Source organism: Calypte anna, chromosome 15 (assembly GCF_003957555.1).
Source record: "Calypte anna isolate BGI_N300 chromosome 15, bCalAnn1_v1.p, whole genome shotgun sequence".
Taxonomy (NCBI): domain Eukaryota; kingdom Metazoa; phylum Chordata; class Aves; order Apodiformes; family Trochilidae; genus Calypte; species Calypte anna.
The window spans coordinates 1,535,209-1,560,902 of record NC_044261.1 but is presented as its reverse complement, the minus strand read 5'-3'; the positions used below and the strand labels follow the sequence as shown (position 1 = coordinate 1,560,902).

The 25,694-nt window shown below is 44.5% G+C and overlaps 1 protein-coding gene across 1 annotated transcript; it reads left to right on the top strand.

Annotated features, from left to right (window-relative positions):
- Nucleotides 1-290: 290 nt before the first annotated feature.
- On the top strand, nt 291-23,197 carry PTPN11 (protein tyrosine phosphatase non-receptor type 11). The gene is made up of 16 exons (XM_030460756.1): nt 291-473; nt 3,476-3,598; nt 4,662-4,856; nt 5,934-6,126; nt 6,738-6,854; nt 7,369-7,482; nt 11,378-11,474; nt 12,071-12,150; nt 12,276-12,434; nt 13,190-13,321; nt 14,183-14,337; nt 14,424-14,491; nt 15,121-15,272; nt 18,508-18,620; nt 18,818-18,915; nt 19,750-23,197. Exons 1-15 carry the CDS (start codon nt 460-462, stop codon nt 18,885-18,887), a joined length of 1,782 nt encoding a protein of 593 aa, XP_030316616.1. The 5' UTR covers nt 291-459; the 3' UTR covers nt 18,888-18,915; nt 19,750-23,197.
- Nucleotides 23,198-25,694: the final 2,497 nt, after the last annotated feature.

Genomic DNA, 25,694 nt, shown 5'->3' with positions numbered 1-25,694 from the left:
TGCCCCGGGGCTGCCCCGGGAGGACACCGGCGGGAGGGTCCCGACCGGGTGGCGGGAGCGAGCACCGGGCACCCGCATCCCTTCCCGGAGGGGGCTGTGCGGCGACCGGCTGCTCCGGCAGCGGGGCTCGCGGTCCCGCCGCCGCCTGACCCTCTCTCCGGCCGAGCTAAGGCTCCGGTGCTGCCGCGGCGGGTTCTACCGGCACCCGCTGCACCGAACCGAACCCCCCCACGCCCCTTCCGCGCTCCGGGGGCGGGCCGGTGTCGCAGGCGGATGACGCAGACGCGGGTGACGCAGGGCGGGCCGCGCCGCGCTCGCTGCGCTCCGGGCCCTGAGGCCGCCGTTGTTCGCGCTCCCCTCAGGGCGCCCCAAGGCCGCGGCCCCGGGAGCCCCATGTGAGACGCGGCCATCGAGCGGGGCGGCCGGGCTGACCGCCAGCCACCGGGGCCACCGGAGAAAATGACATCGCGGAGGTGAGGAGGGAGCGAGCCCGGCGGGGGAGGTGGGCGGGCAGGGAGCCGCTGGACCCCCGCACTGTCCGCTCCTGAGGGGGCTGCGGGGCCTCCCCGCCGCTGGGCCGAACCGGACCGCACCGGGCAGGGCCTCGGCGCTGGGGCAGCCCCCGTCCGGCTGCCGGCAGCCTCCTCCCGGCCCCTCTCCCTGCTCCCGGGGCCTGGCTCCTTCGGCTCCCCCAGCCTCGCCGCCCTTTCCCCGGTCACCGGACCCTTCCCGGGGGCTCCCGGCGGCCTCGGGCTCCCCCGATCCCCGCGCAGGGGCCGGAGCTGCCGCAGAACTTTGGCTGCGGGGTTGGGGATGTTCCGGGGAGGCTCCCGCAGGCCCCGCGGAGCCGCTGGTTGGGTTGGGGAGGCAGCTGGTTCCGTGCTCAGCCCGGTACCGGGGGTTCTGCCGGAGGGGCCGGGCTGGGAGGGTCCAGGTTTATCGGTGTGCGGGGAAACCCCCGCGGCGGTGGGAATGGAGGATGAGAAGCGGTTCCGTCTGTTTCCTTTGTTGGAGTTTCTCATTGTCCTTCCCGGGTTTTGATGTTTGCCTCCTCTGAGCAACCCTTGTGGGGCTGAGAGGGTAAAGGAGCTGCTGGGCTGGAGAGGAAATACTGACAGAGAAAGGAAGGTGATGTTTGTGTTCTTATCCCCCATAACCTTTTCTGGCATTTGATCCGTTTCTGATATTTACTGAAATGTGAGTTTTTCATCCTTGGGTTGTGCTCTTTCTTGTCCAGCTCCAGCTCCTGGAACTAGCCAGGTTGTCACTCCGTGGCCACTTAATTTTGAGTTTGGGCAATTCTGAAGTGTGTGGAAGATCTCTGGTGTCTGCTGGGTTTTCCCAATGTCCCTGCTCACACAGCAAGTGTCCAAGTTCCCTTTTCAGAACACTGCCTCCTCTTATTTGACTTTAAAATTTTACCTTTTGAGGAGACTGAAAAAAGATGAGAAATACAAACTGCTGAGCCTATAAATAGGAGTAATTAAAGCACCAGTCACTGCCTCCCTGAGTGCTCTTGGTTGTGACAGCTGAGGCTGAGAACTGATTTAATCTCTCCTCCTCTTGGAAAGGTGATTAGAAAAGCCCAACCATGGCATGGAAAAACGTATTGATTTTTGTCTTTTCTCTCTTCAGTTCAGCAAGGGAGAAATCTGGGGGTGATGCAGATGTACAAAACACCACCTAACAAATAAGAAAAAAGAAATAGAATTGTTGCAAGGCTGTGTTTCCTGAGGTTTCATCCAAAGGTTTCCTTCTGGGCTAAAACCCCCAGAGTTCTGTAACTGAACCCCCTGCTCTTTCCCTGGTTACTTTTCTGCCAACGTTTTCATCCTGCTGTAAGTTAATAAGGGATGGGGAATGGGACACTGCTGAACCCCCAGGACTGGGAAGGCTGTGGGGAGTGTTCCATGCATAGTGAGGACAGCTAGTTTAATTAGAGAGCTTAATTAGAGGTTTCCATGTGCCTGTGTTGCTGTCTTGATTGCATTTTATTGGCTGTGCTGTCCTTTGCTTGGGACAACCCTGCACCTGCTGCCTAAGGGAGGCTGAAGGAGGAAAGCAGGGGAAAAAACCCCTCCTAAAATGCATTCCATCCCTATAAAAGGAAGTGTAAGAGAAAGTCCTCTGGGGGGTTGTGTTACTGGGGGAAGGATGGAGGCAGCAGGGTTGAGGAGCACACATGGGGTGGGATGGCAGAGCTGCAGCTGAAGCCACCTCCAGAACCGGGCCGGAACCACTGAGCAGGGATCACTTCACACCCCCATTTTGCTATTTGGGGGGACTGACAAATGGATCTTCCTACTCAAAGCCAAAAATAAAGAGGTGAGAGAGCAGGAGTACAAGTTACCCATTACAGCAGAAGTTACATAAAGTGCAGTGAACTCCCAACCATCTCCCAGCTGCAGATTTTCTACTCACTTTTTGCCATCCTGAGCAGCAGTGTGTGTGTGTGTGTGTGTGTGTGTGTGTGTGTGATGTTTGCCTCACAAATCAAGGCTATCATTTTATTGCTGAATACCAGCCTGACCAAGCCATCAGAAGAACTCTCAGTTGCTGTGTTCACATCTCTGTCCCTGGGCTGTGTGCTTGGGTTTGGTTTTGTTTTATTTTTACCTTTGTCTTCTAAAATCTTGCCTCATGAAGAACACCTTTCATCCAGAACACCCAGGTGTGGCTCAGTCCTGCAGGAGCTCACTAAAAATTCTCAATCACAGATCAGAGAAGAGGCAGATGTGTTAACTGCCTGGCTAAGAATAAGTCTCCAAAGTTGATGCCAAAGGTGGGGGATACTGAGCTGCAGCCCATATAGAGCTCTCCTCTGGCAGGGCACTATATTAGGCACTCAGGAGGCTCTTTGTGGGTGGCAGATATCAACAGGAGATTCCTCAGGGTTTGTATTTAAGAGGGACAGTGAGAAGACAGAGGTGCTTTTGTGCCCAGCAGTGTCCTGCACCACATCCTCTTGAGGAGGGTGGAAGAAGCCTGGGCAGCTGTGGATATATTGTCTACACCTGAAGGTCCTTCCTGACCCCTGTCAGGCAGTGCTCTGAAGGATGAGGTTTTGTTAAATTTCTAACCTTTAAAATGTTGTCAAATGTCACTTTGGATGCTTTGTTTTATTGTGAAGTATGTTTTTTCCTGCTTGTCTTTCAGTTTCTTTGTGTTTCTTGTCTTTCTGGAGCAAGGCAAATACATGACTTGTGGTCTCTCTTTACATTACACACCTTTGATATGACTTTAATCCAGGTCTGAGTATGCATAGGTATAATTCTTTCCTTTACAAAGCATCTTTTAGCAGGGCACAAAACTGTGATGCAATATCAAATGATTAATTTATACTTTCCCTCATTAATTTAGGACCTTCCTGGGCTTGAAGCTGCTGGATTATTCTGTTTAGTCTTGTCCTGTAACTCTGAAAACCAGAAGATCTTCTATTTATTTATTAACACTTTTTATGTTTAACCTCTTCTAGATGGTTTCATCCAAACATTACTGGAGTGGAGGCAGAAAACCTACTGCTAACCAGAGGAGTAGATGGCAGCTTCTTGGCACGACCCAGCAAAAGTAACCCAGGAGACTTCACACTCTCTGTTAGGTGAGTTTAAATGTTGGTGTTTTTTTTCTGTCTTTCTCCCCAAATTGGTTTGGGTCTTCATTTGATGCTGTCTTGTGGGGGAAGAGCTGTAAGTCAGCTACTTCCAAAGTAAGATCACAAAGAATAATTACAAAGGATAATTACAAAGAAAGATGAAAGGAGGCACAGATCACTTTTACTATTTGCTCGTTTCTTCTTTTCCTCCTGTTTCCCATGCAGACATTCTCAAATAGTTTTACCCAACTTGGGGAAAGTATAGGTTGGAGGATGGTGAATTCTGATCCTGCAGGGAGACAGGAAAAGAGAGGAGGCAGAAGGAGATTCACAACAGCATTTCTCTTACAGATCTATTGGATAGCCACCTGAAAGTAGCAGTGATTATCTGACTTTCAGATCAAACACATGCAAGAAAAAGCTGTCCAGAGTCTCTTCTGGAAAAGTCAGCAAGTTTTTAAGGGCAACTCTGGTGCTACTTCAGCTTCCCAAAAGGCCCTTTGTAACACTTGTCCCATGACACTGTGTGTCTAGGGATAGGAAAGGACAACAGAAAGGAAAAAAGAAAAGTGGGATTGATGGGGAGTAAAGCTTCTTGGATACCTCTGAGATAATGGGTCACTTTGTGTACCAGAAGGGGACACTTCCAGAGGAAAGAACCAAGGAAACTCTGAGAGGTGTCTTGAGAATGTTGGATTTTTCTCCCCCTCTACCTCTGTGGGCAATTCTTGGGAGTCTGAGGGTTTTCTTCTGGAGATCATGAGGCCTCAGAGCTCCCACTGGCTTCAAGGATCCCTTCATTATGGAATTAAGTTGTTTGGGGTTTTTTTCCATGCTCTTCCTGAGTGCTCTTCCTGACAGCCACTTCCTTTGCTTGCAAACCACTGAGTGTGTCTGGAGCACACTTCAGAGGTGCTCCAGCTTTGCCACTCTGCAGTATTTCAGTTGGGAAGTGGTGCAGATGTAAAGTATGGATTTCTGTGACTCAGATAACTAAATATAAAAGTGATTGATCAGGAATCAGCTGACATTGTGTGGGTTTTTTTTTTCCCTTTGTTTCAAATACCAGACGAACTGGAGCTGTCACTCACATCAAGATCCAGAACACAGGGGACTACTATGACCTCTATGGAGGAGAGAAGTTTGCTACATTGGCTGAGTTAGTCCAGTATTATATGGAACATCATGGACAGCTCAAAGAGAAGAATGGAGATGTTATAGAGTTAAAATACCCACTCAACTGTGCTGATCCTACATCTGAAAGGTCAGAGGAATAGTGGTAAAGAGCTCAGTGTTTGGGCACTTTTAATAAATGCATGTTTTATCTCCAGGAAGGCTGCACTCTGCTTTCCTTTGATGAAAGGGTGGCTGCTATCTTCTACTAAAAGTGGTCTCACTGGTTTCAGTGAGGTGGCTTGCAAAAAAAAAATAAAATACAGATAGAAGAGTCTAAGCCCCAAGACTTATTGACTTCAGCATTCCTCCTGGTGTGAGCCAATAAAAAAAGAGGGCAAAATTCCCTTTTTACTGGGAGAATGTTTTATTCTATGAGTTCTCCCAAAGCTTCCTGAAGATGTTATTACTATAAGGAATATTTCATGGCAAAACTTTATACAGTTTTCCCAGCAGTGGGGCCTGCATGTGGGAAGGTGATTGCCATGCAGCTCCTCAGATTGCTCAAACTCCTGTTTTAGGGAGCAGTGGCTAAGGAGAAGCTGAGACTTCAGCCTGGACCTGTGCTGAGGAATTCTTCATGCCAGAAATAAACCTCTATGGGCAGGAGAGAAGAGTTTATTCTTAGCAAGGAAAAAGCAAGGAAAGACATTAAAACAAATCCACTCACATACAAGGGAATGGCTTGTATTTAGCATCAGTGGGGATGATTATTGCTTTCTTGGCCATGTTTCCTGAAGGAATGTGATGGATGTGATTATCCTGTCCAGTTCCTAGTGTGCTGGCAGGGTAAGGTCTCAGAGATGGTTGGTTCCAACAGCTTCATCAGGGAAGGACAAATGAAAGCAGAAATGCCCTGACTGAGAAAAAGGTTGCAGCATAAGCCCTGGGGAAGCCATTTGGAATGTTGTGAGGGATCCAAACCAAAGCCTGCATGAAATGCAAATTCCAGTGCTTATGGAAGCTTTGGAGTGTTTCTGCAGTCACTGGTGTGTACTGGAAGTGTGCACTTCCAAGGCTTGTGTTGATTTTTATCAGCTGAGGCTTTCTGTAGACCTGGGCATTGCTGTGTTCATTGTACCTCAGCATTTGACTGTTATTGGGAACGAGCAGATTCAACCATAGCTGTAATGACAAATAGAAAACCTGTCTGTGTCTTTATTTACAGGTGGTTTCATGGCCATCTCTCTGGAAGAGAAGCTGAAAAACTCTTAACAGAGAAAGGAAAACATGGAAGCTTCCTCGTGCGTGAGAGTCAAAGCCACCCTGGGGACTTTGTTCTCTCTGTCAGGACAGGAGATGATAAAGGAGAGAGTAATGATGGGAAATCCAAAGTGACACATGTCATGATTCACTGCCAGGTATGATGAAGCATGAGCTGCTTTCACAAAGTTCCTTCCATCAGCAGTGGGTTTGCTCTCACAGGAGGGCCACCTCACCCTTCACTCCTGAGTGCTGAACACACCCCTCCCTTTCCCTTGTGCTGTTTTAGCATCTGTTTGATCAAACTGAATAATTCTGTTATTGTTTTGGGGTTTTTTTGACTGCTTGCCTACTGAATCGTGTCCTACTCTGCTGTGCTGTCAAGTGCCATCTAATAGATTTGCTTTAGATTGCATCAGAAGCCTGAAATCCTCTCCTGATGGAGCCTTTCGTGGTCATAAATCTGCTTAAGAGAGTTGCAGTCTCCTGGATAAATTATATATAAAAGCATGAGTAATTGGACAAGTAAGGGATCCATCTGAGTGTGCTGGTTTCTCCTGTCACTGTAGGAAGATGCACCTGATAGATGATCAACATTCTGGGGAAATTCTGAGGATTTTGAGGGTTCTACCCTCAAAAAAAGGATTTGACTAGATTCTAGCTGTGATTTTAAAGATAATTTCTCATATGTTGCATAGCCTGAAGAAAACATTAGAGTAGACTTTGATGTCTGAAGAGTATTTATTTTGATGAGCATCTGTTTTTCAAGGATCTCAAATATGATGTTGGTGGAGGGGAGAAATTTGACTCTCTGACAGATCTAGTGGAACATTACAAGAAGAACCCCATGGTAGAAACTTTGGGCACAGTGTTGCAACTCAAGCAGGTGAGTGAATGGAGGAGCCACCACTGAGCTTTGTTACCTTCAGCATCATATCCTGTTGAAGCACAGGCTTTTCTGTGTGTCCTGTGAGACATTTTGATTTTATTTTTGTCTTCCTAAGGCAAAATAAGAATAAAACATTCTGAAACTGGATGATAAAATCACTCATTTAAAGAGGAACAGTTTTTTCTGTGTCTGTGAAGGATAGATTCTTGTGTCTGTGATGCATGGAGAATATTTCTTGGTTTCATCATGAGACTGCAGAACTAGTCCAGACAATTTAATATATTAAAGAACAACCATGAGACTTGATTTGAAAGCAATCATCCCCTATTCCCTTCCTCTGTACCCTCCCTGCTCTTTGTTGTTTGAATTGTAAAGGTTTGAAGTCCAAATAGGTGTCTGGGTCCTAGAATTGCCTGCATAAAATGCACTCAGGGCAGGGGATTTGTGTTGTAACTGTCTCCTCACACTTGGCATTTGTTACACTTGTGTTTACCATTTGTATCTCTCTTAGCCTCTGAATACCACCCGTATTAATGCTGCAGAGATTGAAAGCAGAGTGAGAGAGCTAAGCAAGCTAGCAGAGACTACAGATAAAGTCAAGCAGGGCTTCTGGGAAGAATTTGAGGTACTTCATTACATTCCAAGTGTTGTGGTATTAAATCTCTACTAAAAAGTTAGGTTTTTGCTGCTGACTTTCCTGACTTTTTCTCAGCTCCCCCCCTCTCTCTCGCTTCAAAGTTCCTCCTCCCAGCTCCTGTCAGCTACAGCATGGGTTAAAATTTTACCAGTTCCACTCTTGTGTCTGCTAGATTGAAATATCTGCCTTTTTTTCCTGCTTCTGAGACCTGATTCTGTTCCTCAATGCTGTTGATTCTCAGTACCTAGCACAATCCCTTCTAAATGTCCTCCCTGCCACAAGGGAGCCTGATGTACAACTGGCACAGCAGGACAGTTCATCAGGTTCATCCCTGGCTTCCTCTCCTTCATGTGGACAGAAAGAGGTCTGTTGGTTGGGTTAAGAAGGCAAAGGACTAATTCCCAGCCTGTATTCCTCTTGGTGACCCAAGTACCAGCACAGAGTGGTTATCAGATGCAGCTGGAATATGTTGGATGTGTTGTGCACATGAAGGGAACTCCTCTGCTTTCTGCTACATGTCTCAGGGCAGAGGATGGATTGGTTTGCACTCTGCTGTGGTTGGGAGGTTGGGTACCATTGCTTTAAGGAAACTTCAGTGGGATTTCTCTGTCAATATCTGCTCTTGCCCTTGAGTTTGTGGCTTTTTGATGGTTGGTTTTGAAGGTCTCAAAACCATTGTGAAGCAGGAGCAGTAGCAAGCTGTAAGTTGAAGCAACATTGATTTTCTGTATTACTTGGACTCCTGGAGGTTTAGTTTTATTTTGTTTGGGTGTTTCATTTCTCCCTGCAGCCAAAATTCCATTTTCCACTCAGAAGGTAGCAATGCCTTTCCTTCTCTCCTGGGTGTAACACAGCTGTGCTGGCCCAGCTCTCTCTTTAAAGCCCAGGGGATTTCAGGCATCAACCTGGAAGAAAATGCAGCTGAAACTGCTAATTTTTCAATCACAGCAAATTAAGGATGTACATTTACCAACACATTCCAAACTTCTGGAGTCCTAACCCTTCTCTGACACCTGGGGTCACTTCACAGCTGCATGCATGGGATGGTGGTGGCCAAAAACTTTGGAAGTGTCTCAAATATAATGGACTGATCCTACCACACACACATTGGAAAACCACAGTGGAGTCTGGAGCTCCACCAGCAGATGGCAACAGGAAACTGGCAAGTCCTGGTCTTGGGCAGAGAGGTTGGGTTTGGCTGTTTTGAGAAACTTCTTGAATAGTGACAGATTTCCTTTCTTGAAGAAGCTCTTTTTTTTGGATGAGACACCCTTGTTAGCTGATAGAACTGTGCTGTCTGCTCAGAGGTTGTTGCCAGAAGGAGAAAAATAATTCCATGAGAAGCAAAAGACTTAGCAGAGAGGTAACACATCTCACTGCAAATGTGGATGGAGGATAAGAAGAGGATGTTAAGGCAGTGAGGAAATAATATGAGGATTAAGCTGTTTCCTCTTCCTTCTCCTGTGCCCAGTGTAGGAGGAGGGCAAGTTCTTGACCCAGGACTGCTGAGTGGCCACCAGGAGGGGGAAGGAGGCCAGCAGAGGCTGCTCTGGCCATGGCTGAGGACTTGGGACTCTGCTTTCCACTGAGAGCATAGGGAGGATCCCCTGGGGAGCAGTTCCATTGCTGGGAACCTTGCCTGGAGCTAAGGTGGCCTCAGCCTCTGAATTGCTTCTCTTGCAGAGTTCAACAGATGGATCTGAAGGCTCAGGAGGAGTAGCCATGGCTGCTCTAATGGCTACAACCTGCCTGGGGAAATTATCTGCTTCTTCCCAGCCTGAGCAGGGAGCTGCTTTGTCAGGACACACTTGTGGAGCTTGTTCCTGTCAGCCCTGCATGGTTTAGCCTGAACACTTGCAGGTTATCCTAGCAAGTGGTGTCTGCTGCCTTCCCTGGAGCTCTCAGCATCCCTGACTGCTCAGGGGGCATACAAAGTGTGCCCTGTTGGCTTGTCCTTCTTGTAATTAAGGCTGGCTTATTAGAAACTGTAGTTTATTTTGGGGGGTTTGGGGTTTATTTTCTCAAGGGAAGCATTTTTGTGGGGTGTGTTTAGGGATGGATTGTTAATTTGCCCAAATATGACTCAACTATTGCTTGACTTTTCTGACCTCTGGTCTTTGAATAAATTGGTGCTGTAATGGATTTATCAGTTGGTCCTTAGCAGCAAGATGTTTTCATGACTTCCCTGAAGAAGAGTATTTGCTAGAAAGCCAGAATCTTACAGAAGGAATACCTGAAGGGAATAAAGGATTTTCACTTGTGAGCCATCCCACTTCTCTTTCCCCTTCACTGCTGTTAGTGAGCTCAGCACTAAACCTTTTTTTTTTTTTTTTTTTTTTCCACTGTGATGTTGGGAATGAAGCAATTTCATGGCAGTGTCATCCTTTTTCATTCACCTCAGGCTGAAAGCTGAAGCTGTCAACCTTGGTGGCAGGAGGCAGGGGGACAAACTCCAGGTTGTCCATGGATCTCTGGCTGTGCTGTTTATGATCTGGCAGTCCAGATGGTGCTTATAAATTACTTGTCTTCAGGCATATTGAAGAAGGTACCTCTTGTGCTGTGAACCACTAGACAGCAACGTTGAGAGTCCTTGTAATGTTTTTTGCTTCTGAAAAATGGCTGTTTGGTGAGCTTGGGTGGTGCAGGGAAAGTGAGCATTCTCTTCAGATTTATTGTTGCAGTGTGTACATCTCTTAATGGGCTTGTTAGAAGTCAGGGCTGCTCAGGGATCTCTCCTCAGGGATGCTCAACAATAATTAACTGGATGAAGTGATGATGTGTTTAAAACTGCTTTCCACACTCTCTGTTGTTTCTGGTTTTATGCTGCTAGCAAAGTTGAGCTTTTGGTTCTTTTGTTTGACATTTCAGTTGGCTGAGACTCAAAAAGTGTTCATGTTACATAAAGGAGCTCTGTGACAGTGGCACTTGAAATAATCTTGCAGCATGGCAAGAGGTGAGCTTCCTGCAAAGTGCTGGTTCACCCATCCCTGGCAGCAGCAGGCAGTGCTTTACAAGGAGATCTTGGTTTCTGTGTTTTGCATCCCAAGCATGGAACCTTGCAGCTCTCCTTTATTGCTTTTGGATATTTATTTTTGTTTTGTTTTCCTGTCTTTAGGATGAGTCTGATTGTCCAAGGTCACTAAGTCAGGCAGTGACAATAACAGGGACTGGAGCAGAAGTGAGCAAATGTGCCTGATGTGCCCAAGCTGTCAAATAAAAGCAACCTCTGCAAGAATATTGAGGGTGATGATAACAAAATGCCTGACTCCTTTGCAGATTGGCAGTGTTTTGGATGCATTAGTTACTGATCTTCAGTGGTGCTAAAGCTAATGCCAGTTCAGGGGAAAAACTTTAACTCCTTACCTGCCTGATTCAGCAAAAAGGAGAAATCCTAGTTTCTGAGCTTGGTGAGAAAAACCTAAAGATAAATGTGAGTTTGGACCTGCTCTATAGAATGCAGCTTGTGTTGTTTGGTTTATTTCAGGTGCCTTTTAAGATAATTTTTTTTTGTCCTCCTTTGTGTAACCAGTTGTGTTTTCCTTGCACAATGTTTTGCAGCTGTAAGGGACCAACCTGAGTCTGCTTGGTCAGAGCAGTGTCATGAGAACTTGCTGGTTATAGGCTGGGGTTTAAAGAAGCTTTGAATTCATAGGTGTTTATAATTATCAGGTGGAAAATAGCTTGCCTTGTCACCCCTGCTTTTGTCTTCCTTACCTACTGGAAGCAATTCTGTATAAAGTCTGGAGAAATCCAACCTCTCTCTTTCTCTTATCTGGCATTACAATCAAGTGTCATCATTTCTGTGAGAGGGTCACTTTAATGATGTGGAACAGCCTGTACTTGCTTTTATGAAAACCACTTACTTTGTGCTGTTTTCCTTTAGACTTTGCAGCAACAGGAATGCAAACTTCTCTACAGTCGGAAAGAAGGTCAGCGGCAGGAAAACAAAAACAAAAATAGATACAAAAATATTTTACCCTGTAAGTATTGATTTCTTTCATTCCAACATAAGCCTGCTGCTTTCCTGAGCTTGTAAATGCAGGGTTAATTAAGCACCACTGTGCTTTTTCATCTCTTCAGTGCTAATTTCCCCTCTTTATGTTGTCTGCATTAGCCCACAGGATTTCTAATTTGCATTCAAACATTTGCACTTTGTAGATAGCAGGATTTCAATTCCCAAATACTGGTTTTATCTTCAGCTTTCATTTCAAAATGTCACATCCCTAAACTTCTATTCAGCAAACTGAAACGTTGAAGTTTAAGAGGATTCATTTGTGGTACAAAACTGGTGAAAATTCAGCATCATTTGCCTTGACTTGGCTCGACAGTCTGGGTACTCACAAGTTACTAGGGGTGGTGAACCCTTATTTTGATCTGGCTTGTTCTGCATTGGCTGACTCCTTTTCAGAAGTGGCAAAAGAGGAAAGGTTGAACATTCTAGCCACTAATTTACTGAGTTTGATAATTTAATAACTTTTGGTAGCAGTCAGAGATGAACCCGTCTGTGGGATATTTAAAAATAGCTGTGTCCCAACTCTAGGATGCAAGTGCTTAACATACACACATATTCTTCCAGTTGATCATACCAGAGTTGTTCTACATGATGGTGACCCAAATGAGCCCGTTTCAGACTATATCAATGCTAATATTATTATGGTGAGTATACCCCTACCTACAGGAGACTTGGTGGCACAGCCCACGTCTGCTTTTTCCTCCTGAAACCAAGGCAATCTTGTAACCATTTGTCACTCTTTGTTCCATTGTCTTTATTTTGCCTCTAGCCTGAATTTGAAACCAAGTGCAACAACTCCAAGCCAAAAAAAAGCTACATTGCTACCCAAGGCTGCCTGCAGAACACGGTGAATGATTTTTGGAGGATGGTGTTTCAGGAGAATTCTCGAGTTATTGTTATGACAACAAAAGAAGTTGAACGAGGCAAGGTAAGAACAGACTCCATCTGTCCTTGGGGAAAGGCCATAATATTTCAGTGCAAGTAAGAACTAAACTGACTTGGTTAGATTGATTTTTATACTGAAACTTGGTGTGCAACCACTCTTTGGAGACTTGCAAAGTGCTGGGTGTCCTTCACTGGTTTCTCTGGCCTCTCTTTTTTCAGCCTTGACTGATTAAATTGTAGCTGCTGAATGTGAATATTTGCATTTTAAAATGAATCAGGGGATGTGGCACTGAGATGTGAGATGTAACCAAACAGGCATTCTGCAGACTTGGAGGTGTAAACTCCCTGTTTGTGTTACAAAAATAATGCTGTTTATTTCAGGTTGCCAGGCTTGTACAGACTTCACTAGAAAAGCAGAATTGTGGGACTTGAGAAGAATGAATTTAGATGACACTGCTCCTTTCCTAAAAACTACAATATCATCTGAAAGTTGTTGCCCCAAATTCACCTCATTCAAGTCACGTTTGCTAGACTAATAAAAGCCTAATTAAAAAATGCTTTTCTCTCTTCTGGCTTCCTTTTCTATGCTTGAATTTGGTGCCATTCTCATGTTCTGAGCTGGTGGTTACCACTGAAAATGGTCCTGCCTAGGAATCCCTCCACCAAGCCTGATAAACTTCCCCCTAAAATGTATTTTATCTTGTCCTCTGTGTATTCAGCTAGTAAAGCTTCAGAAATGTGCTTGCTACCCAGTTTACAAACCACCCTGATTACTTTGTTTTTTTTTTAATCTTGCAGAGTAAGTGTGTCAAGTACTGGCCTGATGAGTATTCCCTGAAGGAATATGGGGTCATGCGTGTCAGGAATGTCAAGGAGAGTGCAGCACATGATTACACATTGAGAGAACTGAAACTTTCTAAAGTTGGGCAAGTAAGTGTGTTAGTAACTTTTAATTTAGGTTGCAGGTCCCAAAAAAAAAAAAAGATTTGCAGAAATAGACTTGTTTCTTTGCAATCAATAAAAGCACTCAGAGATTAATAAATTGAGCCCTGTCTCTTTCTTTGAAGCTCCAGCTTTAGTTCCATACATCTTTCTCTTTGTCCTTGGGGATAATAGAAGGTGCTTATACCTAAGCACTTCTTGTCAGAAGATGCATGGCTGCAGAACTCTGAGGAAATCTGGGAAGAGAGACAATGCTTTTAAGTAATCACACTTCAGTCTAGCTCTAGGCATTTGTTCCCTCTCTTGGGGTTGTTTGAGCTAGAAGGAAATGGTTGTGTTGGGGTCCAGTAGGAAGAACACTTAAGGAATGCAAAAGATGAGGAAGGAAATGGTGAACTAATGGGGAAATAGCACTTTCTTGTTAAGGAACCATTTGGATCAGGGTGCAAAATGATTTGTGTAAGGAGCAAATAAGCAGAATATATTAGGTTGGTGTGTCTGTGAGATGGAACTGAGTGGGAAGAAGTGTGAGAGGTAAATGCTGGGAGGTGTGAGTGATGGATATGACAGATGAAGGCCTCTTGCTGTTGTTCACCCTCAGAAAGAACTTCACCTCAGTAAAGGTGAGGATTGAAAACAAGTGGATGGAGGGAAGGAGCTGAGGAAGCCAGTGGTGTGATGGACTTCTCAGGCCAGGGAGAGCTCTGGCTTGTTTCCTCTTTTAAAGGAACTGTGGTACTGTGAATACTGAGCAGCAGGTTGGATATCCCACCTCCTGATCTGACTCAACTTTGCCACATAAATGTAGCTGCTGGATTTAGTTTTCATGTGTGGGTGTCTTCTTCCCAGGGGAACACAGAGAGGACAGTCTGGCAATACCACTTCAGAACCTGGCCTGATCATGGAGTCCCAAGTGACCCTGGTGGTGTACTGGACTTTCTAGAGGAGGTGCACCATAAACAGGAGAGCATTTCTGATGCTGGGCCAGTTGTGGTCCACTGCAGGTATGGTGCTGCCCTTGTACTGGTGTTTTGGTGTCTGTTCTGAAAGGGTAAAGCAGTCATTTTTTTCTTTTCTCCTCTTTTTGCAGTGCTGGGATTGGGCGAACAGGAACGTTCATTGTGATTGATATTCTTATTGACATAATCAGAGAAAAAGGTGGGTTCCCCTTTTATTTTCCTATGGGACATTGCCAGATACAGCACAGTAACACACCAGGAGTGTTGATAGAACAGAGGATTCTAGAGTTGCTACAAAGTAGGTGTGTGTTTGGCATGGAAGGGACTTGCTCATTCTTAGCTGGAACCAAGGTACTGAAACCCTGCTCCAGTTCAGCTTAATGAAAACTTCTAAGCTGAGGATTAACCAGGGGTCTGATATGGTTTTTTCTTATTATTTTTCTTCTTTATTTTATTCTTTTCCTTCATGAATGTGTGGCTGTCAGTGTACTCGCTCAGGGTGCACGTGAGTCACTTGTTTTCAGAGAACAGTGTGGTCTGGATGCATCACCTGCCCTAAACACAAACTCCACCTGGATGTGGAGCTCAGCTGCACTTAAAATCATCTGGAACAGCGTGGAGTGATGCAGTTTTCTCTTCAGGACATCTTTCTGTGTCATGCAACAGTTCCACAGATCTTTCTGTTAGCAGTCAAGGACAAATCCTCAGTGAAACCTTAGCAGCCTTGCATATTAAACTGTGCTGTGTTCTGCTGGAAGCTGAAGCCAGGTTGTCCTCCAAAAACAAAGCTCATTTTGCTGTTGTTAACACTGGGACCATTTTTCCTAGGTGTGGACTGTGATATTGATGTTCCCAAGACCATTCAGATGGTGAGGTCCCAGCGCTCAGGGATGGTGCAGACAGAAGCTCAGTACAGGTTTATTTACATGGCAGTGCAGCACTACATTGAAACACTACAGCGCAGGATTGAAGAGGAGCAGGTATGTCTGGCCTCTGCAGAAAGCTTCCCAGAGGAACCTGTTCCCATGTGAACAGGGAGCAGTGTTGCTTTTTGGCTTTCTGGGCCTTTCGGAGACACCTCAGTTCTCAAATTCCCTTAATTGGAGAATTTGGGGAAATCTCAAATTAATTGGGAAATCGGGGGTTCTGTTGTCATACAAGGTTCTGTTAGGTAATGCTAACAGTTAATACTGTTGAGCTTTGAAGAGATTTCCAGTCTCTTAACTGTATTTCTGAAGCATGATAATCAAATTCAAATGCTAGTGGCTCTAATGTGTACAGTCAGAGGACTGTCCTCCTAAAGGAGTCACCTGGTGTGGTAAGATGAGAAGTTTTGGAATATTTGGTGACAGCCACAAGACCTTCCCCTCACTCTTTCTGTTTAGGCACTTCACTGCACTCAAATTCTAATCTTTTACTTCTTTTCTAATTCTTTTACTTCATGTCTTTTGCTGCAGTTACCTTGTTTTGTAATAAGGAACTAACATTCTACTCACTGTTGCTTTCATTCTCTGCCCTCTCTGATCATCTGGGATTTTTACCTTTGTGTTTCAGAATTGCAGGATCTTTTCCTCTGCAGCTGGCTTGCTGCTTAGGGCTAAATCCCCCCCAGGTGATGGGGAGCTGTGTGGTCAGCACAGTGCCAGGTGTGAAGTGTAATCCCTGCTCAAAGACTGAACCTGCCAGCTCAGACTTGGATGCTTTCAAGCTGCTTCAGACTGTGGCAGACCTTATTTTATATTTGCCTCCATGGTGCAGATGCACAGTTGAGGAGAGAGGATAGAGGCTTTATTCCTCTCCCCAGGACAGCTGTTGTGTGCTCTGATGGTGATTAGACACAAAGTGAAGAACAAGAAATCCCTCAGGTGGACTTTTTTTCCCCTTGCTTTGTTGCCTCACGTTGCCTTAGAGCTCCTTCATATCTCTGAGTAATTATGCAAGCCTTGTATCTGCAGCTTTTGGAATATGGTTGTGTTTTGCTGCTGCCATGTACAAAGAGGATCTGTAGCTCCCTCTTCATGGTTTTAATGTGTTTAGAATGGAATTTGGATATTGAGTGGAGCAGTGTGTTTCTCCTACAGCTGTGAACCTCAGTTTTGTTTCACCTTCTGCTCCATTACAAGTGCAAAAGGCACAGGTATAAGTTTAAGAAGGTGGAAAATAAAATATTCCTGTAGCTCAGGAGGTCTTGATTTATAACTGGGGCTGGTGGTAGCTGGAGGAATAAAAAAATATAGAAATTCTCAGGCAAAACCAAAGCTTTGTGGTGGTTATAGGAATTAATGTCCTGAAAAAGAAACCCCATGGGGAACTGGGAATGCTGCAAAGGATGTTTAGGCAGAACAGCAGCAAAAAAAAAATTGGCTGAGGAGTAAAATCCTATGCAGAATGCTTGAATTTCATCCTGAAAAGGTAATTTAGGAATGAAACACTCTCTTAACTTCTGGAACCTTCTCCTCTGTGCTTGCTTTAATTGCAGTTACCAACAGTAAAAGAAAAAAGTGGTGGAGTCCATTAGGGCACATTTATGGGAAAGAATTTGAGGTCATGCTCACTGTCTGCTTTTCAGTCTGGCTGAGCACAAGCCAGCTCTGATAAAAAAAAAAAAATGAGGTGCTCTCATTAGCTGACTTGTTTGTGTGCAGGGTTTGCAGCCAGCTGGGCTGAAAAAGTGGATGATATGAATAGCTGCATCCCTTCACATTGATGTGCCTGATTTCTGGTTATATTTGGGGAAAATTTCTCTCCTCTGCTAGCATCTCCCTCTTGAATTGTAATGCTGAGAGCCTCAAGGTTTCATAGAGTTAAGTGTTGTGTTAAATATTGCCTGTCTGCTCACAAGTGCAGAGAAAAAGCAAAGTGGATTTGTTTTAGTGGTTTTGTTTGGGGTTTTTTTTTCCCCCTGTGGAAATATACATATCTTTACATCTAGCAAACAAGTAGCTCTTGCCACTTTTCTGTTATTCTGAGCTAGAAAGGGTAATTACAGTGAATTAAATGGAAGGAAGAGAAGCCAGAGATCTGAGGTTTTTTGGGGTTTTATTTTTTTTTTTTTTTTTGCTTCTTTTGTCTGCTTCAGTAATGGAACTGACTGAGTACTTTTAAATTGCCCAAGGAGGTGCAGGTTGGAAATCAAGCCCTAATTTTGGGCTTTGGAATATTCTTAGCAAGGAAGGGGTTTGTACCCCTAACACAGCACTTTGAACCTTTGTGTTTTGTTTAAATCTTCTTTTTTTAGCATCAACTTTCCAGGTAACTGATCAGGCTGGTGGTCTGTTTTGAGAGTGCATGGTCAGGACTAAAATAGGAGGCTGCAAGGGGAGAGAAACTGAGTAAAATAACAAGTGAAGTGGGGTTTGAGCCAATCTCAGAAGGCCATCTTGGAAAAACTTCAACCTCCATTGTTGTACAGAGTGTTCTTAATGGGAACTCAGCAGCCAGATCTCCCCAGGCTCTGACACCCTCTGTGCTGGGATTGACTGGGGCCACTTATTCACTATTTGAAAAAAAAAAACACCCCACAAACAAAAAATAACACCAAACAACTCAACACCCTGTACGATTTTGAAGGGAGGCTTTAATTATGTGTAGTTTTCAGTGCATGCACATGTTGTCAGTGTCTTGAAACTGAAGAGAAGCCCAATCCTCTTTCTCTCCTGGAGTAGCTCTGCCTGCTGGAGCCTTTGGTATCATTAGCTGAGTGCCAGCACAATTGGCTGCAGCTTGTAACATATGCTGCAGAATACAAATAACAGCTTGGGTTCTTTTTATATGAAACCTAATGGGCTAAGGTGTTGTTTTATTAGAGCACTCACAACCAATGTTGTTACTCATTTGGCCACATCTCCAAGCTGGAAATAAGGTCAGTGGGAAGCCCACTGGCTGGTGCTGTCTATTAAAGAATGAAATGTGGTTTCTTCTGCCAAATAAGATGAAGATTGCCCACGAGTGCTGGTTCATAAGCTTGGTATGTTCTGCTGGAGTGGTGGAAAGAGGGATATTGAAAAGTGAGGTTCTTCAGGTCTTGTAACAAAGAGCTAAAGCCAACCTGGAGGCTTTACCCATGTTGTGTGTGTTGGCTGCAGAACTGAGCTCTGCTCCCTTCCTTCTGAAAACACACATGGTTAGTTAGAGATGTAATTTCTGCACGACTTCAATGATTGTTTTCTATCAATAATTCAAAGCCTGGCATTTATGTTGTGTTTTGCTTCACAGAAGAGCAAGAGAAAAGGTCATGAATACACAAACATTAAATATTCCTTATCGGACCAGACAAGTGGGGATCAGAGCCCTCTCCCACCCTGCACCCCAACCCCAACGTGTCCTGAGTAAGTTTCCTTCAGCTGTTAGTAGATTTTGAACTGTACTCACCAATCTTTAGGGGCCTCAAATGAGAAGAAGTTATCACAGACTCTGCCCTAGGCTTTTGAGCAAAATAGATTTGTCCCTGAAGCACATTGATGTGTACAGAACCTGATGTGCTGGAACCAGCTTCTCAGGACTGTTAATGTTTGTTTCATTTCAGAATGAGAGAAGATAGTGCTAGAGTATATGAAAATGTGGGGCTGATGCAACAGCAGAAAAGTTTCAGATGAGAAGATGTGCAGAGACTTCCATGCAAAGGCAGGTATGGCTGTTGAGGAGTGAGGGCACAAAACCAGCCTGGAGCTGTGGAGAAAACACCCACAAAGCTGAGCTATCAGAAGAACTGGAACAAGGACTTTCAAATGCCTGAAATGCATGTAATCTAATCCCCCCTTCAGGCATTTACATTTCAGAAGCTAATTTTGATCAGTTTGCACCCAGGGTCTACCCTTTCCAAACAGTGGGGGTTATTAGCTTGGTACTTTGGCCTTTCTTCTCATCCCCTGACTCACCAGTGACACATATTGGGAGTTTTTTATTATTCAGGAGGCTGAAATCCTGCATGCTAGCAGAAGAGGTGAGTGGCAACTACAGCCTGAACTTCCCATGTCTTTTATTAGTGATCTCTGCTCCTTGTCAATGCTAAGGATTTTTGTGTGTCTAAAGAGGTTCAAAACCCACTTAATCTCATGCTCAGCCTCATAAAAAATGTGATGTCCAGCTACTGCTGGGAGCAGTTGGTGTGGTAGTATTATAAATTAAATCCTTGCCTTTGCTGGGAGAGAAAGCTGTGGATTCTCTTTGTTGTGGTTTAAGTAACTCTTTTAATTTGGCAGTCAGACAACTGAAAAAAAAATTATTGGTTATTAATAACCACTGTCTGATAGATCACTTCATGTGCTGTGAATACAGCAAAGGAATACCTTTGAATTTAAGGTGTCTTTAGTCATAAGCAAGGTTTGAGACTTTTGGTTGGGTTTAAGGGTTTCTTGAGTCAACATTGAGCACTTCTGTGTCATGGCAGGATAACAAATAACTGCTGGTTTGGGGTTTTTTCCTAAATAATTTTTATTTTAATCCTTTCTTTCCCAGAAGCGAATACGGTTTTTAAAAAGGTCAAGAAAGAGATGGAAGAAGCTTCACATGAACAATGAACTCTGAGGACTTGGTACCTTTTTATTTACAGTTTTAATCCTTTACCAGTAGGCAAAACTTAAGACCATCTAAAGATTGTTTCTGTCTCTTCGCTCCAGAACGTGATTGACAATTGCTCATTTTCCAAATAAAAGGAAATCCTTTCTACAATGTAGACAAATACTTTGTAGAGTCAGTTCTGAATCCAGCAAGCTGTTGGACTGTCATCCCTTTGGTTTTTTAAATAGTATTTTTGTTTCACTGTATGGCTATTAGTCAGGTTTTTTTCCTTATTTGAGCAGTTGTGGGGTATTTTTTTTTTTTTAGGGGGGGTGGGTTGGGTGGTGGGAGAGCAATGATGTGGATAAATCCATTACATTATGTAAAATACTGATTGATGGGAACAATACTTGATTGAAAACAGTGGATCACCAGCATGAACAGAATCAGCTACATGATAAAATTAGTCCTAACACATTTCAAACTCTGTCTGAGTTTCACAGGGGTGAGCAGTTATTGATTATGAAGGTGCTTTTTGTTATAACTGATGGCTTGGATTACAACTTAGCTGAGTGGTCTGGTTTTTTGAGTAATTATGCAAAGTAGCCTGTACATCAAGTGAAATTTCTTTTACATGATCTCTACCCAAAAATAGGAATTCCTGTACCTCTCAAAAGGTGCCCTAATGGTTTGTGAGGACACTGCCTGTGTTCATCTGTCTGTGTTCATCTGTTAGGCAAGAGGTTGAACTTGTAGAGCTGAGGTATTTTTAAAAACAAGCTGCATGCTGGTGACACCTGGGCAACATTTTAAAGCCAGTGAAAGGAGTAACCCCTGTGCAGGCAGCTTCCTTAGCACATGGTGACCCCCATGGTGACCCATGGAAACTCTTGAGCCTTCTGGGTTTTTAGCAAGGCCTTAGCCTGGTGTGAGTGGCTCCAGGAAAGTTGTGTTTGGAGATCAGATGGCAGCTGCCCACTGGAATTGCCTCAGCTGGGCAGGGCAGCTGGGGCAGTGAGACCAGCAGTGGGTTCTGCTTCATCCTATGGGGCAGGAGTTGGTTACCTCAAGTGCCTTGCAGAGCTGCACTGGATTTCCTGTCCCTATGAGATTAAAAAAACAAAACAAAGGAACTGAAACCACTTGTGATGGTGTCAGTGAGACAGAGTCCCCTTGTAGAGACTCTAGCAGGCAGAGCTGCTGTTCAGCTGCCAGGTATTGGGGTTGCTTGGCTTGGGTTGCTCTGTCTGGACCAGCAGCTCCCCTTGAAGCCATCAGCAGCTGCATTGGTGCAGGATGTGTCCCTGGGGCAGGAACCAGTGCTGTCCTCCCAAAGCCTTTCCCTGGCCTTCTGGGGACCTTCTGTGACTTCAGGGGGGCTCAGGAATTGTTGCCATTTTCATGCAGTGGGTGCAGATGACCAATGCTGTCTGCAAGGGTGTGCAAGGCCAATGAGTTTGTGTGCTTGGCCTTCCTGGTGAAATTCTGCTAAAGCCTGGAATGTAATTAGTGCAGCTTTGTGAAAGGTTGAGTGGGAGATTACATTACCTTTTCCTGAGAGTGCTTTGCTAAATCAAATATTTGAACACTTTGTTTGAACTGAATGAAGGTGCTTCTTTAATGTTAAGCAGGATTTTGTTACTTTGCCTGTTGTCCTTTGTGTCCTTTGAGGCTTTGGGTTTGTTTGGGTTTTTTTGGAACTCCTGTCACCAGCATACCATAATCCATGTGTTGATATCACAGCCTTATTCTCCAGTCATAAATACCAGTGCCCTTTCTAGATCTAAGCCTTGTAGTCAGGATGAGAGAGAAATCTCTTCATTTGGTAGTGAGATACCTGTTCTGCACCACCTGCCTCCTCTCCTCTCCCTCTTCACAGCTTCAGCCTGCTGAACTGGGAGCACTGGTGTCAGTATTTGTACAGAGCACTTGGCAGCACTCAGAGATTTGTCTGAAGCTTTCTGTGGACTCAGACAAATCCTACACTTCCTACGAGGTGGGACACGTGTTCAGGTTTGGAGCTGCTCTGCCCCAAACTGAAAAGCCAAGAGAAAGGAGAGAAGGATCCTGAATTAATCTGAACTCTGCCATGAACTCAGTTACTGTGATGTGTCTTAAAAGATTGAGCTGTACAAGCAGCAATCACTTATGTGGCCAACATCAAGTTGCCTCCTACGACCTCATTTGAGCTGTTCAGAACCTGCCTCTGCAGGATTTTTTTTATTTTCTTTATTTTCTTGGAACCAGGGAACTCTTACTGCAGAATGTGTGGTAATCCTGGGGAGCATATGGTGGGAGAATGTCAATGAGGGGAGGAGCAGAATCTGAAAGATTGTGAAGAAATAAATACTCCCCCCCTTAACTGGAGGGTTTGGCCCTGCTGAATACCAAAGGGGAGACCTTGCAAAAGAAAATCTGTCTGCCTTGTGGGCACCAAGGAGTGATTCTTAAAGCATTTGATGAATTATTTTAAGCTATGGCTGGCATTTATGGCAGATGAAGCAAGAAAGAGGAATGTCCTCTGGTTCTAGGGAGCTAAGTGAATGTGGGTTTCATGTATTTCTAGTGAGTTTTTAGAGAATAAATTTTCAGCATCACTGTGCAAGCTTTTGCTGTATTAATGGAAAGGAAAAGGGATGCAGTTCTGAAGTGTTCTGTTGTAGAAGACTTTATACCACAAGGGAAGTTTTAACCTGACTCCTAAGGCACAAGAATTTGCTGCAGACTTTAATTTGCTGAATGTTTTAGAGCATACACTTTAATTTCAGCTAACTGTTGTTAGGGCTGATTGGTTCTCCTCTTAATTCTGACCAAACTTTACTTTTTTCCTCTTAAGATGTGTGTTTGAAACATGATTAACTAGGATGCAGCTAACAAAGTTGTAAAACCTGTTTCCTTTTTTATTGTAGGGATGGGAAAAAAAATCACAGCTGGGACTAGGATGTGTTGTCAGGTTTTGATTTCTACCCATAACTTCATTGTTTCCAATTAATTTTTAATTTCTCCCTTTTAAATAGTGAAACATAATTAATAATTTCAAGCCTGTTTATTTATGACATTATTGTGATTTTTTTTTTTATTATTACAGTACTAAAGACTAATGAAAACAGATCCTCTTGTTAGGTGGAGTAGACCTTGCATTATTTTTTTCCTGCAATGTATGAAGTATTGTACCAGAGTATTAAATGAAAATGTAATATTTTATTGAAAAATCTCTTATCCTTTAAAAGGAATACATTTAGGATGTCATCAATTTGATGTGAATCATGTAAATGTTGAGAATGTGCTGTTTATTATACATCTAGTGTTCCAAAAGACTCACTGACTGCCTTTTGCCCACCTACCTTCTGTAGACCATTTACAGTTGTCAAAATGTGACATTAAAATAATAGTTAATGTATAGAAATATTGGTGGTTGTCCATTGTTTTCTGTGCTGGTATTTATGGGGTTTAGTTCAGCTGCTCTGCTGCCTGCCTGGTGCTCTTTGGTTTGGTTTTTTTTTTTAATTGCTGCCAAGCTGTAGTATCACAACTAAAAGCATATCTGTAAACACCAGGACTTCAACAAAAAGGGGGAAAAAATTAAAAAAAGAAATAAAAATAATTTTCCTAAGCTGGTTTGTCAGTTCCTCTGTTCTCCAGGTTGCAGGCAGGGAAGGTGCTGTGGGATGGGCTCTCATCTCCAAGCCTGGATCGTTGGCTTTCCCAGCTGAGCCCTGTGGGATGAGATGCTCTTGAGGAGAGCAGCTGTCCTTCCTGAGAGCCACTGGAGCAAAACTCCTGTTAAATATGATGTATAGGAGCTCTTATCTTCCTGTTCCTGCTGGCTGCTGCCACCTGGCTGCCCCATGGGAGCTTCTCCAGGCTGGGCTGCCCAGGTACTGCCTCTCCAGTTTGCCCTTGGTGCCTCTTGACCTGGGAGTCCTGTGCTGGTGTCACTGTAATTCACCTTTATTGTTCCTTTCCTGATTTTTTTTGGTGTGGAACTTCCTCAGAAACTGGGATGGGTTGTAGCCTCTCTTTTTTAGCTATTAGTGTAAAATCAATCATTTTTAACTGGGGAAAGCAAGGACAATCCTGCTCTTTCTCTGGCCACACCACGCTGAGCTGCAACCATCCCTTCTGGGGTGAGGGAGATAGAAGCTGTTGCTGTTGCTGCTCCTGCTCCTTCCTTCCAGATCTTTCATCTCTGCCACCATTTGTCTTTTGGGGCTCTGCTGTTTCCTGAGATCCTGTTCTGGCAGCACCATGCAGTGACTCAAAGGAGGAGCTGGTGCTTTGCACAGGAGCTGTGTTCCACCCCGGGCTCCCTCCTGCCAGCCGCTGCTGCCCTACTTCAAAAGCTCTCAGAATCTCCCACTCTGCAGCACTTGGAGCCAGACACTGCCAAAAATGTCACATCCTACCTGTTCACTTGGCTAGAGCATACGTGTGTGCCCCCAAGTATTGTGTGTCAGGCTAATTTTAGGTCCACTAACACTGCTTTTTCTTTTTTACAGCTGCTGAGAATGTTCCTGCTCGGCGTGTCGGGGCTCTTTGTGCTTCCCAGCACCCAGGCAGCCTGACATGGGAAAGGTTTTGTCATTCAAGGAAAGGTTCCACGAAGTGTTGCCTCTTCCCTTGATTCTGCTTTCAGGGCTGAGTGGTAAAACTGCAGCTGAGCCACCCTGGTTTGTTTTTTTTTTTAGGGTCTAAATGCTGGGTGTTGTAACCCAGCCGACATGAGCAGCGCAGAGCAAATATCAGCTGAGTTTGTAGTGAAACAAGCTTAATCTCAAGGGCAGAAGGCAAAGCAGAGAAATAATCCTACTGAAATGCCAGGAAGGAGGCAAAGCCCTCTGGTTGAGGCCTCTGCAGCTTCTCCTACAATGCTGCACTCAAATGAGGGCAGTAGCTATGTAGAGCAAGCGTCGGTTTTAAGGCGATTATCTGGGCAGAGTGAGATTTAGTTATTTTATTTTATTTTTTTATGAATGCATCTAATGGTTTGCATCCATCTCTACCCTGTGACAATGGCTGGGCTAGGGACTGGGGAGGGGAGGGGGCTGGTCCAATCTGAGAACTTTGATAAAGGCTGAAGGCAATGGTGACACTTCCAGCACCTCCCAATTCCTCTCAGGCAGCTGTGTTGCATTTTGCTTGCCCCTTCTAGGTAAGTAGGAACTGAATTTATTCTCCCAGCAGTCTCAGTGTTTATACAAACCTAGATGAGTGCATACTGCTCAAGGACATGTTTATCAATCTCCATAAACCTTGAAACTTTGGCTGACTTTTAAGTACAGCGTCCAGTGCAGTGAGTGTTGAGGTGAGTTCTTGCATTGTACCTCTGGTTCCATGGCAAGGTCTTGTCCATCCCACCACTCCTCTACTCCTGCAGAGGGAAAAATGAAGCTGTCCTTCCACATCTACTTACCCATTTCCCAAAGAGTTTTTTCCAGCAAGTCTCTTTTGGCAGAGCTGGTACAAAGCAGGTTCTGTTTTCAGGGTGGTGATTCGGGTTCCCTGTGTCTTGTACTTGGTTTTGCTTTTTAAGCCTTTGGGTGCTGGTCCCCTTGCTTGGCATCACCCTTGAGCCCATTTCAACTCTCTGAAATCTTCCATTGCTTTGAGCAGGGGCCTGAGGCTCACTTGTCTGTAGCATGGTTGGGTTTTTTCCCTCCTTTTTCTTTTGTAATGGTTAGGAAAGAACCCTTCAAAGAATTCTTATTATGCTGAATCCTTCATTTTTTTTTTTCCCCACAGATTAGGACTCAGCATAACAATTCATAGATCAAAATGCTTGATTTAAAAACAACAACAACAAAAAAACCAACCCCAAGAGCCCAGCCTGAATGCCTGCAAGCCTTGGAGGGGCTGCTGCATTTTTAATGGGTGACATCTTGACAGCTCCCTGTTTTTCTTGC

Coding starts and splice junctions, on each gene's coding strand:
- PTPN11 (XM_030460756.1), top strand. Junction 6,855..7,368: donor CAGTGTTGCAACTCAAGCAG/GTGAGTGAATGG, acceptor TATCTCTCTTAG/CCTCTGAATACCACCCGTAT. Junction 14,492..15,120: donor TGACATAATCAGAGAAAAAG/GTGGGTTCCCCT, acceptor CATTTTTCCTAG/GTGTGGACTGTGATATTGAT.